Below are 15254 nucleotides of genomic sequence, written 5' to 3' on the forward strand. Positions count from 1 at the left end.
TATTTGGAAGTTTTAATCGGATATCTGAAGTATGTTTTAGGTTTTTCAGATTGAATTTATCAGATTTTCATTTTCCTAATAGGGATTCAAGCAAATTTAACGTTGTCTTTTCTTGCTCTGCAAATAGTATTTACTGTTTTTTGTATCACAGTTATTCATTTTTACAAAGACATATTCATCAACTCTATGTTATTTATTGTTTATCTTCTTTCCTCAGATTTTGCCAGCATTATGTGTCCTCATATACCATACGGATATAAATGTAAGTAAAGCAGAAGCTTAGATTTGGGATTTTGTTCTTGATGGAACTGGAAAGGTTATTTATTTTTTTAGACTTTTGTAAGTGTCAGCATATATTTTATTAACTTGTGAAGCTTCCACAATGTATAACTATTTTTCAGAAACAGGGTTAAGGTTATATTAAATTTGTATCTTAAATCATCCAAACAGCAATAATGCTAATTTTGGAAAAGATTTGCATGTGTAATGTATCTGTATTATTAGTGTATTTTAAAGTATCAGTATTTATAAAGAGGTGAAATCTTTAGAAAGTACCTTCATGGGGTGCCTAGGTGGCTTAGTCGGTTGAGCGTCTGACTTCGGCTCAGGGCATGGTCTTGCAGTTTGTGAGTTTGAACCCTGCAGCAGGCTCTGTGCTGACAGCTCAGAGCCTGGAGCCTGCTTCAAATTCTGTGTGTCCCTCTCTCTCTGCCCCTCCCCCACTTATGCTCTCTCTCAAAAATAAATAAACATTTAAAAAAATTTAGAGGGGCGCCTGGGTGGCGCAGTCGGTTAAGCGTCCGACTTCAGCCAGGTCACGATCTCGCGGTCCGTGAGTTCGAGCCCCGCGTCAGGCTCTGGGCTGATGGCTCGGAGCCTGGAGCCTGTTTCCGATTCTGTGTCTCCCTCTCTCTCTGCCCCTTCCCCGTTCATGCTCTGTCTCTCTCTGTCCCAAAAATAAATAAACATTGAAAAAAAAAATTTTTTTTTTAAATTTAAAAAGCACCTCTATATTTCTTTAAATCTCATTTGGTTCTTTTTGTTTTGTTTTGTTTTTGTTAATGTTTGTCTGTCTATTTATTTATTTAGAGAGCGTGAGCCAGGGAGGGGCAGAGAGAGGAAGAGAGAGAATCCCAAGCAGGCTCCTCACTGTTAGCACAGAGCTTGACATGGGGCTCGATCCCACAGACCATGAGATCATGCCCTGAGCTGAAATCAAGAGTCAGACCTTTAACCCACTGAGCTACCCAGGCGCCCTTCATTTAATCTTATGATAGAATAGATATTGTCACCATTTTACTGAGTAAAAAACTGGGCCTCAAGGAAAGATTAAGTGACTTATCCAAAGTTGCAGGGCTAATAAAGATCAAAGTTGATATACACAACTGAGATCTTCTGATGGCAGATCTTGTGTGGTTTCTTTGAAACCACACTGTCTCCCAGGAGACAGTTGGAGGTACAGTGTTGAAGACCCAAACCTTTGGAGGTATAGTATTGAAGAATATCAAGTATAATTTTAAATGCAAAGGTATTTTTAGATGATTTGGTCATTACTGAGATTTACTTAAGAATTTCCTATATATATTCTGGCAGATTTTTTTATTAGATAATCTGAAAACTCTCCTTAATGTAGTAATGCAAAATGTTACTCTTCCATGGGGTAATATAATGAATAAATTTCAGTGAATCTGGTATTGATTCTAGTGTTCATCTAGCATCGATTTGACATCTCTTGTTTCAGCTAAGATCTCTCTGATTTGTTACGTGTTTGTGTTTTTATAATTCTGTGTTTGTTTACATACATACATAATATGAATGTGTGTATGCCAGAATTATGTGTGTAATTTGTCATTGGGGTGAAGAAGATACATCTATGCTAATGTTGCACCACATTTCTCTAGTTCATTTTAGAACTTTAAGCTCTTAGGATGGAATACTTTTGCAGTTACTAAAGTAACTGTCCATTTGTGACATAGTCCAAAATATCATAAAAATTAAGTGAAACTTCTCTCTCTTACAAATGTGGTAAGAGGCAGATATCTAAGTAACTAATCTGTCTAATGATATACAGATGGAAAATGAGTAGTATTTTGTCAAGTTGAAAAGTCATTTCAGGTATATGAGAAAAATATTAAAGACTCAAGAGAATACTTAGGACGTTTGGAGAACACAGGTAATTAATAACCCAGCACATTTGCTGGGGAGTTAAGTTGCAGGGTTTTGAATCCTGTGTTAAGGAGTTTTGACTTTATCTTGTAATCAGTGCAGAGTCCTTGAAGATTTTTTTTTTAATGTTTTGTTTTTTTTTGAGAGAGAGTGAGACAGAGCATGAACAGGGGAGGGCCAGAGAGAGGGAGACACAGAATCAGAAGCAGGCTCCAGGCTCTGAGCTGTCAGCACAGAGCCCAATGTGGGGCTCGAACCACAAACCATGAGAACATGACCTGAGCCAAAGTTGGACGCCCACCCGACTGAGCCACCCAGGCGTGCCTAAAATTTTTTTTTTTTTTTTTGAGTCCTTGAAGATTTTTAAACAGAAATGATGTGCTCATATCTGTTATGGTCAAATAACTTAGAAAAGGTATGCAAGGTTTGGACTGGGGAAAGTATGAATGTTAAGTAGGCCTATTTTGCTATCATAGTAAGTCTAAAGAAGTTGATGAAGGCCTGAGCTAGAGACAGTAATGGCTAAGAGAGGGAAAATTTGAGTGTTAAGAGATAAAATAAGTAGGACTTCGAGAGGAAAGGATCAAAGTGAAGGAAAAGTAAAAATTACTGTTTTCTAATTTAGCAATCCTCATGGATAATAATGCCATAACTATCAGAAGGAGTAAAAAGCAAAAGGATGAGACTAGTAGAGGAAGGTAATGAGTTTATCGTAGGGCAGACACATTGATTCTGGTTTACTTGAACCATGTTGTTCATCCATAGCAGTAGTCCAAGTAGGAAAACGCAATACGGATTTGAGATTTGTCCGTATTTAAGGGATTCATGAAAATATGGAAAAAGGGCTAAAAATTGAATTCTAAGAGACTCTCTACATTTAAGCAATGGCAGCAAGAGAAAAAGAGCCAGGAAGGGAGTTGTTAAAACTAGAGAGATCGAAGAATAAGCTATAAAGCAAAGATTGGGGGGAAATATGGCAGAAATCTAGCAGTTTCTGGATCACACAGCATCTCGTATACCACCTTAAGAGCCATATATCCTTTTTATGTAGCTGATGGCAGACCAAAGAATAATCGTCTAATTTGTGTTCTGGATTGATGATTCATACCATTAAGTGGAGTGTAGAGTTAAGGGGAAAGTAAGGTTGGAAAGACAAATCAATGGTGATTTTGTAGTATGGATGAGAGAAAATTAGCACCCGTGTTAGAGCTCAGACATTAGGATGACAAGAGAAGACTTGAAAACTTTTTCGATGATAACTTGCTGGGTTTGACGTGGGTGGTAAGAAAAGAGGAAGTCAGGGATAATATTCAGCTTTCTAATTTGGGTTTTAGGGTATAGGGCACAACAGAAAACAAGAATAGTAGCAGGCAGAGGAATGAAACAGCCGGAATGACGTAATTTATTAGTGAGAATGCTGGAGAAGCTGGGTTGGGGTGTGGACATTAGAAGAAAAACTAAATATTCACCCTTAGGACTACAGAAGAAATCTGGACTGATTCAGGTTAGTCTGTGTTTATTGCTTTCTGGCTATTATGCTTCTTAAAGTTTATTTGCAGTTGCAGTGATTCTGTAGCATTTGGTTTTCCTGCCCTTTTTGAAGTTGTCCATGGCTTGACATGCCTAGACAATTTTTAGTGTTCCCTAACATTTGATATAAATCTAGCTTCTTTTACTGCTAGTACAAATAAAATTAATCAGTTGTAGCAGATGGGTTATGTGTAGAGACTTGATTGTTAGTGACACTTGATGATAAGTGTGTCAGGGATCCCGGAGACCACCCTCAGGCTCAGTGAATTTCCGGAAAGAATCACTGAAAAGCTGTTTTGCTTATAGTTTATTACCACAAAAGGATACAGATCCATTTAGGAAAAACTCAGTTTTTTCCTTCCTACATAGGGAACGACCTACTTCTTCCTGGCTGTGTGTTTATCTTCTGTGTGTCTCCTTTATTACTCACACAGAACACTTTACTTCTTGACACTTCTGGTCACCAGATGTGTGGGAGTTTTCCCCACAACAACAGGCAAGTCTCTGACACCAAATGGGTTTCCTGCAATTTAATTTGATTGTGACATGGTCTATCTGGAGAGAGTGTCAGGTCCCACAGGTTAAGTGCTCAGTTCTTCCAGATTACCCCAACACACGCACCCTTCAGATGCCAGTTGCAAGCCCAGGTTATCACCTGTGCTTATGACGGTTGGCTATAGATTGGAAGTTCCGACAAGTCCCCTCCTTGGGTTCAGTTAGATTAATTTGTCAAAGTGGCTCACAGAAGCCAGGGTAACACTTTAATTGCCAGTTTATTAAAGGAGATGATAAAGGATACAGATGAACAGCCAGATAAAGAGATACATAGGCCAAGGTCTAGGAGGGCCCTGAGGGCAGGAGCTCTGTCCTTGTGGAGGTAGGGTCCACCACCCTTCTGGTGGGGACATGTTTACCTACCTGGAAGCTCACTGAACTCTGTCCTATTGGAATTTTTATGGAGGTTTCCTCATGTAGGCATGATCAATTATTAACTCTATTTCCAGTCCTTCTCCCCTCTCCGGAGGATGAGGCATGGAGTTGAAAACTCCAAAACTTCTGATTAGGGCTTGGTCTTTCTGGCAATCAGCACCCACCCAGAGTCGCCTCAGTAGAACAAAAGATGTTTCTAGTGCTCTTACCACTTAGGAGCTTATAAGAGTTTAGGAGCTCTGTGTTAGGGACAGGGTCAAAGGCAAATACTAGAACAAAAGAAGCTCCTAGTACTCTTATCACTTTAAAAACTACCGGGTTTTAGGACTTCTGTGCCAGGAATCACAGACAGACACCTATATATAAATACACTACTCGTATCATATGTGTGTGTGTGTGTGTGTGTGTGTGTGTGTGTGTGTGTGTATGCATATGTATATATATACACATATATATGTGTATATAAATATATATTTCCTATTATTTCACAAGATTAAAATCAACAAAGGCAAAAGGCACAGAGGGCAGAGTTTAGGAGAAACCAGATGCAAGCTTCCAGTTATTCTCTCCCAGTAGAGTTATAAGGACAGTGCTTTATTTTCCCAGCAGTCATGTGTGACACATATGAACACATGAAATAACCATGGAACCTCCTGAACTTTGGTGTGCAGGTATTTATTGGGAGTCAGTCCCAAAGGCATGGACATCCCGCATGATGGCCCTTACCTCAGGCTTCACCCTCTTCCGGAGGTCAAACTGATACAAGTGTGTCCCACAACCTCAAGCAAACTAAAAGAGGTACTCACATAAAATCACATTGTTACATAGCTATTTATTTGCCCAAGATCTGAGGTACACAACATCATTAGGCAGTATAATCCAAGAACTCAGAGGTTATCTCAAAGTTGCTGATCAAGGGCCAGTCCTTTCTTTGGAATGTATAGAATGTGAGTACCTCGGGCCTCCTAAGGTACCCTTTATTGCATATAAGGATTAAATGTAAGTATACTCTTCTAACTCGACTCAGCTCTAGTTGTCTCTGAAGCATGTGTCAAGTTGACATTTCATAGATATTCCACAGACGTCTAATCTTCTAGGAAATGCTATACATGTTAATAGCATTTTTGGTAACAGTACCTAGCAGGACATGATTTGTTAGCACATTTATTGGAGTGGAGACCACTGAAGGTCTCTGAGCTGAACATATTCTTGTTGGAAGATTTTGTGTTGCAAGAGATTGCCCTTTGACTCATATACTAGTTTTCAAGAAGATTGTTTCTTCAGAACATTAACCATGTAGAGTTGTCAGTCTTTTGCATGGGTGCATTTGTGCTTTCTGTTGTGTGTCTAGAGATGAGCTTTCCTGGAAGTCTTTAAGTACCTGAAATATTGGCTGAAGTAAAAAACTTTTAAAGCTTTGTAGCAGAGAAAAACAGAAATGAATAGTGGAAAATAATTAAAGTAGACCAGGGTTGCTGAAGACTTTGTTGGAGCATCATTAATCAGATTATTAGCTAGAAGGAAAAGAGTACACTCATAGACTATTAATAGCTGTAAGAGCCAGGTAGCCTGGCATAGAAATCAAGAAAAGGGGAAATCCAAGAAAAAAGAATAAAAGAATAGCAGAAGGAGAAGGTATAAAAGAGCAGAAGCAGTTCAAATGGGAAGAGTTAACAAAAGGTAAAATTATAAACATCAGAGACATAGAGCAGCTGTTAGCCTGATAATGGAGATGAGAAAAGCAAATTTTGATGAAAACAGAAGAAGCTGGAATGGCCTGATAATCGTGTGCTATGAATTTAAAAGTTTTTAGAGCTTTTTTCAAATGAAATTTTCAGTGAAGACCCAGTATATCACTAAACAAAATTAAAGAGAGACTAGAGCCTGCAGTTTCAGGAGGCCTAAGACTTAGCTGAACCCACCAGTTTTTAAGATACTGTCATGGAGATCCACTGAAAATTATTCACTGACCTCAGCTTAGAAGCCTTAAATATTTCATTTTTCTAAACCTCTGTATAGTAGAAAAAGGTGGTTTTCTGCTAGTAGTGGGTGCCACATTGGGGGGGGGGAAGGTTACATTTTATTTAGCAGCCTCCTAAAACACAGGCCAACTCAACTAGTATTGTTTTGTGAACATGGTTTATTCAGACACACTATTATGGATAGGTATTTAGGCTGTTTCCTGAATTTGCAAATATAAATAATGTAGCAGTAAATATTCTTGTGTATTTTCATATTATTGGAGTACCCTTGAGTAAATCCCTAGAAGCGGGATTGCTAGGCCAAAGAATGAATGCATTGTAATTTTCTTACATACTGCCCAAATTCCTTGTCTTAGAGACTGTGCCATTTTGTATTTCCAGCAGCACCATATGAAAGTGACTTTCTCCATAGCCTTGCCAATAGCATATGTTATCACATTTAAAAATTTTGCCTATCTGATGGGTAAAAAAACTGTATGTCAGGTTTTTTAAAATTATTTTTTATTTTTTAAAATTTACATCCAGATTAGTTAGCATATAGTGCAACAATGATTTCAGGAGTAGATATCTTAGTGCCCCTTACCCATTTAGCCCATCCCCCCTCCCACGACCCCTCCAGTAACCTTCAGTTTGTTCTCCATATTTAAGAAAAATATGTTTTGTCCCTCTCCCTGTTTTTATATTATTTTTGTTTCCCTTCCCTTACATTCATCTGTTTTGTCTCTTAAAGTCCTCATGAGTGAAGTCATATGATTTTTGTCTTTCTCTAATTTCACTTAGCATAATACCCTCCAGTTCCATCCACGTAGTTGCAGATGGCAAGATTTCATTCTTTTTGATTGCTGAGTAATATTCCATTGTGTGTATGTGTGTGTGTGTGTATGTACATACACACACACACACACACACACACCACATCTTCTTTATCCATTCATCCCTCGATGGACATTTGGGCTCTTTCCATACTTTGGCTATTTTTTTTTTTAATAGATGAAATTTATTGTCGAATTGGTTTCCATACAACACCCAGTGCTCACCCCAAAAGATGCCCTCTTCAATACCCGTCACCCACCCGCCTCTCCCTCCCACCCCCCATCAACCCTCAGTTTGTTCTCAGTTTTTAAGAGTCTCTTATGCTTTGGCTCTCTCCTGCTCTACCCCTTTTTTTTTTTTTTTTTCCCTTCCCCTCCCCCATGGGTTTCTGTTAAGTTTCTCAGGATCCACATAAGAGTGAAACCATATGGTATCTGTCTTTCTCTGTATGGCTTATTTCACTTAGCATCACACTCTCCAGTTCATCCACGTTGCTACAAAGGGCCATATTTCATTCTTTCTCATTGCCACGTAGTACTTCATTGTGTATATAAACCACAATTTCTTTATCCATTCATCAGTTGATGGACACTTAGGCTCTTTCCATACTTTGGCTACTGTTGATAGTGCTGCTATAAACATGGGGGTGCATGTGTCCCTTCGAAACATCACACCTGTATCCCTTGGATAAATGCCTAGTAGAGCAATTGCTGGGTCGTAGGGTAGTTCTATTTTTAGTTTTTTGAGGAACCTCCATACTGTTTTCCAGAGTGGCTGCACCAGCTTGCATTCCCATGTATGTCAGTTTTAATTTGCATTTCTTTTTTTAAAAAAAAATTTTAATGCTTATTTTTGAGAGACAGACAGACAGAATGGGTGCAGGGGAGGTACAGAGAGAGAGGGAGACAGGGAATCTGAAGCAGGCTCCAGGTTCTGAGCTATCAGCACAGAGCTTGATGTGGGGCCCAAACTCACAAAATGTGAGATCGTGACCTGAGCTGAAGTTGGGTGCTTAACCAGCTGAGCCACCCAGGTGCCCCTAATTTGCACTTGTTTCTTTCTTTCTTTTTTTTTAATTAGTGAAGTTGGACATTATGTTGTATATATAAGGGCCATTTTTATATCTTTGTAAGTAGCCTGTTTGTATTTATTGCCTGCTTTTCTATCAGATTTTTGGTCTTTTTGTCTTAGGTTTTAAAAGTTCTGTATATATTAAGGATATTAGCTCTTTGTGATACATTATTTCAGATATTCTCCTAATTTGTCTTTAGTCTTTGATACATTTTGCCATGCAGACTTATTTTTTATGTAATCAGATTTATCAATCTTTTGTTGAATCTAAATCCTTTTCCTGAGTTAATAAGTTTTTTATTATGTTAAGGAAATATCCATAAAATCCTATTTTGAGTGTTGACATCAAGAATGAGTGTTTAGGGGCACCTGCGTGGCTCAGTCGGTTGGGCGACTGACTTCGGCTCAGGTCATGATTTCACACTTCGTGAGTTCAAGCCCCACTTTGAGCTCAGAACCTGGAGCCTGCTTCGGATTCTGTGTCTCCAGCTCTGTCTCTACCCCTCCCCCACTCACATGTACGTGCGCAGTCTCTCTTCTCTCTCTCTCAAAAATAAACATTAAAAAAAAATTTAAGAATGGGTGTTTAATTTTTCAGTGACTGTGGAGATAATCAGGATTTTTCTTAAATCTATTAATCTAACATCTAAATGATATTTCTAAAATTACTGGGTCTGTGGTTTTACTTTATGCTATCTTTATTAGGTATTAATATTATATTTTTATTGCTTTTTTAAAGTTTAGGTATTAACACTGTGCTTCCTTTATTTTTTATGCCCTGAAACAATATATATAGCATTGGGGGCTCTCCCATCTTTGAAGACTTGGTAGTTTTGCCCTTGAAATTTTTGAGTCTTGGTCCTTTGTGGGGTTAGTTCCTTGATAATTTTCTCTGTCTTTGCTATGGAAATCGACTTGCTTAAGCTCTCTGTGTCTTCCGAGATCAGCTAACCCTAACTATTGCCCTAAGAAGTTACTCATTTCATCTAGATTTCAACTCTACTTCCATGTACTATTTACTGTTCTTTTTCTTGCTCTTGATTTGGGATTTATTTATTTGCATCCTTTTAGTTGTGTTGTGTAAATTTGTAGGAATATGAACTTTCCTTTGATCACTGCTTTACATACATCCATTATTTTCTAGTATGTGGTGTTTTCCTTGTAATTTTTTCAAAATTTAGTTTTTTTGGTATTTTCTCTTTCATCCAAGAGTTGTTTGTTATATGGCTCTTAAATTTCCATAACAGAAGTCTTTTTGGTTTTTATTTTATTAATGTCTATCTAACTTTTTGTATTGGAATAGTTTTATAGTATTTCTGCTTTATGTAATTTATTGATGTTTTCTTTGGAACTAACATGATTTTTATGCTCCATATGCAAGTTATATTATCTATTAGCAAGGTATAAATTTCAATATATATTCATAAGATCTGTGTCCTCATTTTTTATCTACTTTTCTCATACTGAAAATCTGTCGTGTGTGAAAATACATTACTCGTTTATTTTTATATTTTTGTCTCGCATCCTTTTAGTTTCTGCTTTGTAATTGTGTTTGCAGGGTTATTTGGTGGGTAGATTTTATAACTGTTATGTCTTTACTGTAAATTGTAGGATTTAGCTTTATAAAGCAGCATTATTTGTTCTTTGTAATGCTTTTTAGCCTAAGTTCTGGTCTACTAACAGGATTATAGTCTCTGTTTTCTGAATGTTTACTTGGTGTACCTTAGTTCATTTAATTTTTAGTCTTTTTGAATTACTTAATTTTAGTTGTGTCTCTTGTATACAGCAGAGAGTTCGGTTCTGTTTTGGGAGCCAATTTAAGAACTTTTTCTGGTTTATAGGTGAGTTAAGCTTGTTCACATTGTTTGATATGTTTGGTTTTAGCTCAGTCACATTTTGTATGATATTTTGTGTGTGTTTTATTTTTTATTTGGTGTGCTTTTTTTTTTCATTTATTTTGTTATTTAGGAAGGTTCATTTTGTTCTAATATTACCTTTTTATTTATACCTTTTATAATGCCCTTTTCTTTTACTGTCTGGTTTGGCAGATAGTATTTTTTGACTAGTATCTAATACCTATACAATAATTGATGAGCTTATTCTGTTTTCTCTTTTGTCTTGCCTCATCCTCCCATTTTTGAATCTTTAGGCTCATGTCTTTTGCCAAATTTAGGATATTTTCTGCCATTATTTCTTAAAATATTTTTTCAGCTTCACTCTCCTTCTGCGACTCTGATGACAGAAATGTTAGATCTTCTGTTATTGTTCTACAGATCTCTGAAACTCTCTGTATTTCTTTGTGATTTTTAAAATTTTTTTTTAACATTTATTTTTGAGACAGAGAGAGACAGAGCATGAACGGGGGAGGGTCAGAGAGAGGGAGACACAGAATCCGAAACAGGCTCCAGGCTCTGAGCTGTCAGCACAGAGCCCAACGCGGGGCTCAAACTCACAGACTGCGAGATCATGACCTGAGCTGAAGTCGGATTCTTAATCAACTGAGCCACCCAGGCGCCCCTGTGATTTTTTTTTTTTTTTTTTACATTATTGTCAAGTTAACTAACATAGAGTGTATACATTATGCTCTTGGTTTCAGGAATCAATTCCCGTGATTCACTGATTACATACAACACCTAGTGCTCATCCCAACAGGTGCCCTCCTCAATGCCCATCACCCGTTTTCCCCTCTCCCCCACCATCGACCTTTATGGTTTGTTTTCTGTATTAAAGAGTCTCTTATGGTTTGCCTCCCTCTCTGTTTGAAACTGTTTTTTCTCCCTCCCTTCCCCCATGGTCTTCTGTTAAGTTTCTCAAGTTCCACATATGAGTGAAAACATACGATACTTGTCTTTCTTTGACCGACATATTTCACTTAGCATAATACCCTCCATTTCCATTCACACTGTTGCAGATGGCAAGATTTCATTCTTTCTCATTGCCAAGTAGTATTCCATTGTCTATATAAACCACATCTTCTTTATCCATTCATCAGTTGATGGACATATGGGCTCTTTCCATGATTTGTTTTTGAAAGTACTGCTATAAACATTGGGGTACATGGGCCCCTGTGAATCAGCACTCCTGTATCCTTTGGATAAATTCCTAGTAGTACTATTGCTGGGTCGTAGGGTAGTTCTATTTTTAATTTTTTGAGGAACCTCTATACTGTTTTCCAGAGCGGCTGCACCAGTTTGCATTCCCACCAACAGTGCAAGGGGGTTCCCCTTTCTCCACATCCTCGCCAACGTCTGTTGTTTCCTGAGTTGTAAATTTTAGCCACTGTGACTGGTGTGAGGTGGATCTCAATTGGTTTTGTGCAATCTTTTTTTAAATATTTATTTATTTTGAGAAAGAGCACTAGTGGGGGAATGGCAGAGACAGAGAGGCTGACGCTGGACTCGATTCCACAGTGACCACCCGACCACCCCTGAGATCATGACCTGAGCTGAAACAAAGACTCAGACACTTAGCCTTAGCTGACTGAGCCACCCAGGAGCCCCCTCTTTGCAGTCTTTTTTGATGTTTGTTTTCCTGTTATCCAGATTGGATGATTTGTATTGATCTTTGAGTTTGTTGATTGTTTTTTTTCTTTCTCCATTTTACTAGGGAGTATTTCCAGTGAGTTTTAATTTGGATTACTGAATTTTTTAGTTTAAAATGTTCTGTTTGGGGCACACAAGGGTGGATCAGTTGGTTAAGTCTCTGACTGTGGCTCAAGTCATGGTCTCGGGAGTTTGAACCTCATGTTGGGCTCTGCACTAGAAAGGCAGAGCCTGCTTGGGATTCTCACTCTCTCCTCTTTTTCTGTCCTCCCCTGCTCGTACTTTCTCTCTTTTCTCTCAAAATAAACAAAAACTTTTTTTAAAAATTTGTTTGGTTCTTCTTTATGTCGTGTTTCTTTGCTGAGATTTCCTATATTTAGTTGTTTTAAATATGTTCACAATTGTTTGCTGAAGTATTTTTATGATAGTTACTTTAAAATCTTTGTCAGAGAATTTCAATGTCTCTGTCATCTCAGCATTGACATCTGTTGACTGTCTTTTCCCTTTTGAGTTTGAGATGTTCCTGGTATGACAAGTTGTTTTCCCTTGTAAGCCTGCACATTTTGGGTGTTCTGTTATGTGACTACAGTTTCTATTTAAGTCTTGTTACCTGCTACTGCCACACTGGGTAGTAGACAGGCTTTGTTCACACACACCACGTCTGCAGATACCCTTTAGTAGGGAGGCCTTAGTGCTGTGGTGGGATGGTAGGTGGGCTCAGCTCTCATGCACAGCTTCCTTCTGTCCCATTCTTGAAGTTGCAGTATTTCTGTTTTTTCAGAATAAATACCATTTATAAGTTTTTCTTCTACTCTTCCACTTTTGTTTGTGATCTGTAATGATCTATTTCCTCAAGCATCTCTTAGTTGAATGAAGCTCATCATCTAATGAAGAAGGTGTCAGCAGCTTTTTCTGAAAAGGACAGATAGTATATATTGTAGGCTTTTGGGGCCACATGGTCTCTGTCCCACTAATATGGGGTAGTTTTAAACACTTAACTCTCCTTACCACTCCTCTTCTTTGAAATCTTACACAGGCCTGGGGCAGGAGGTCCAGACAAAAGCTAGACTTTAATTTTTTCTCTTCTTACAGGTAATTTGAAATTTGTAGTCTCTGACTTCTAGTAATGCTGAAGGTGTGGGTTAAATGTGGTTTTATTTGCTCTTTTTATTGATCTTTATACTTCTTGAAAGATATGTAGATGGACTTAATTCAGATGGCATTATTTTATTTTTAGTTTTTATTTTAGAGTACGAGTGTGAGTGGTGGAGGGTGTGGGGTAGGGGAGGACAGGGGAGGGGAGAGAGAGAATCTTAAGCAGGCTCCATGCTCAGTGCAGAGCCCTACTCAGGGCTTGATCTCACAACCCTGGGGATCAGAAATCGAGCTGGATGCTTAACCACCTGAGCCATCCAGGTGCCCCTGGTGGCATTATTTTAAAAGCAACAGAATGTCTTTAATTTGCATACCTTAGTAAGAAACATCCCTGGATTTCACATGAGATAAGATCTATGGTTACATTATAATCTCTTTGACTTTGAAAGAGTCAATAAACCTGAGTCTTTTGTTTTTTGTTATTTGCAAAATCAGATGGCTGTGGGTCATGGTTTATGTTCTGTGCTCTTCATTTGGGGACCTTTTTCAAGGGCTTTGCAAATAATTTCCTAAGGTTAAAATGCCAACTTAATTCTTTTATCTGTTTATTTTAATAGCCTAAACAAGTAATTATATTGCTAAACATGTATGAAAACCACTGGTATAGACAGGTGATCTTTTTGGGCTCTTCTAGACTTGAAGCAGCTTGGTATATGGTCTTGTTCTGTATATAAAGTGTTTCCTTGTGATTATTAGGTACTCAGTTTGCGGGGCAGAGAGAACAACTTTTCTACTTGTTTTTAAATTCATTTATCTGATATATAAATGCATAAGTTGGGGTAGAAGTTGTCTCACACTTCCATGCCTCATTTTTGTAAAGAGTGATTGATCTGAGGTAGGCATTGAGAGAGTGCTCTGCTGCTTAGTAGATTTATCAAGTAAGCAGATACTTTTGCCACCAAGCTAAAACATAGTTTAATTACTTTTTACGTTACCACCTCTGAGTTATGTATTTTAAGCATTCAAAAAAATAACTGAATTGTAATTCTTTTTTACTTCCTGTAGATTCTCGTAGATACTGTTTGGGCTCTGTCATACCTGACAGATGGAGGTAATGAGCAGATACAGATGGTTATTGATTCAGGGGTTGTGCCATTTCTTGTGCCCCTTTTGAGCCACCAGGAAGTGAAAGTCCAAGTAAGTATTTAAAAATTTTTCCTAACTTGTTTAAAATTGTGTTTGCTATAACCTGTTAACTTGAACAACCAGGGTTCAGTTCGGTCCATATGTACATATCTTCCATATTTCTCCTCTGTTTTACTGAACCTGATTTTGTTGGTTTCCAAATCTTTGTCTCACCCAGATTCTTCACAGTTTCAGACTCCTAGAACCCAGTTGTCCTTGAGCCCTTAGACGTCTCCTCTGAGAACTCCTTTAAAGCATTCTATTGCCATTTTAACCAGACAAAAAGTGTATCGTCTTCTTCCACAAATCTGCTCCTCTGTATATATCTCCTTTCAGTAGACCACATGGTCCAAGCTTCAAACCTTGATTCCTCCTTTCTTTTCCCCTCCATTACAAAGTTCTGTTAATTCTTATTATGTAGCTTATGAATCTGTCTACTCCTTAAGTATCCTGAGCCACTGATTTAGTTCAAGACTCATTTTTTTTTCTGTCCAAATAATTAGAACAGCATCCTAACTGCATTTTTTTTCCTCTCTCATTTCTCCTCACTTTAGTTAGGTGTGGGTGGCTGATAGATGTTTATTCCACTTCTACCAAAGTGACTTTCTGGATGGAAATGTGTGCCCATTCCAGGCCTTTATTAAAATATTTCTGTGCTACTCATTTAGTAATAGATTAGAAATAGCTGCTGTTAAAAGGAACCTTTACCTGTTAATTTTTCTTTTTTTTTAATTTTTTGAAAAATTTTTTTGATAGTTTTTCACACATTTTTCTGTAGTTCCATAGTTCTGTAGTTCCATTTTTTATGACTATTGTTTAAAATTCAAAATTGCCTCTCAGTTCTACATAGTACTTTGCCTAAGAATACAGTAAGTGCTAATCATTCACCCCTTGCATTTTTACGTTTTCTCAGGATTATGAAAACTATAGAGTCAGTTTC

The 15254-nt window shown here is 37.7% G+C and overlaps 1 protein-coding gene across 1 annotated transcript in view; it reads left to right on the top strand.

The window, feature by feature from the left end:
• Window positions 1-15254, top strand: part of KPNA3 (karyopherin subunit alpha 3) — a 100770-nt gene that overhangs the window by 76195 nt on the left and 9321 nt on the right. The window contains exons 10-11 of the mRNA XM_023251315.2: window positions 218-262; window positions 14195-14326. Coding sequence (XP_023107083.1) covers window positions 218-262; window positions 14195-14326 — 177 coding nt within the window. The remainder of the gene's footprint in view (window positions 1-217; window positions 263-14194; window positions 14327-15254) is intronic.

The sequence above is a fragment of the Felis catus genome, chromosome A1, assembly GCF_018350175.1.
Source record: "Felis catus isolate Fca126 chromosome A1, F.catus_Fca126_mat1.0, whole genome shotgun sequence".
Lineage (NCBI taxonomy): Eukaryota > Metazoa > Chordata > Mammalia > Carnivora > Felidae > Felis > Felis catus.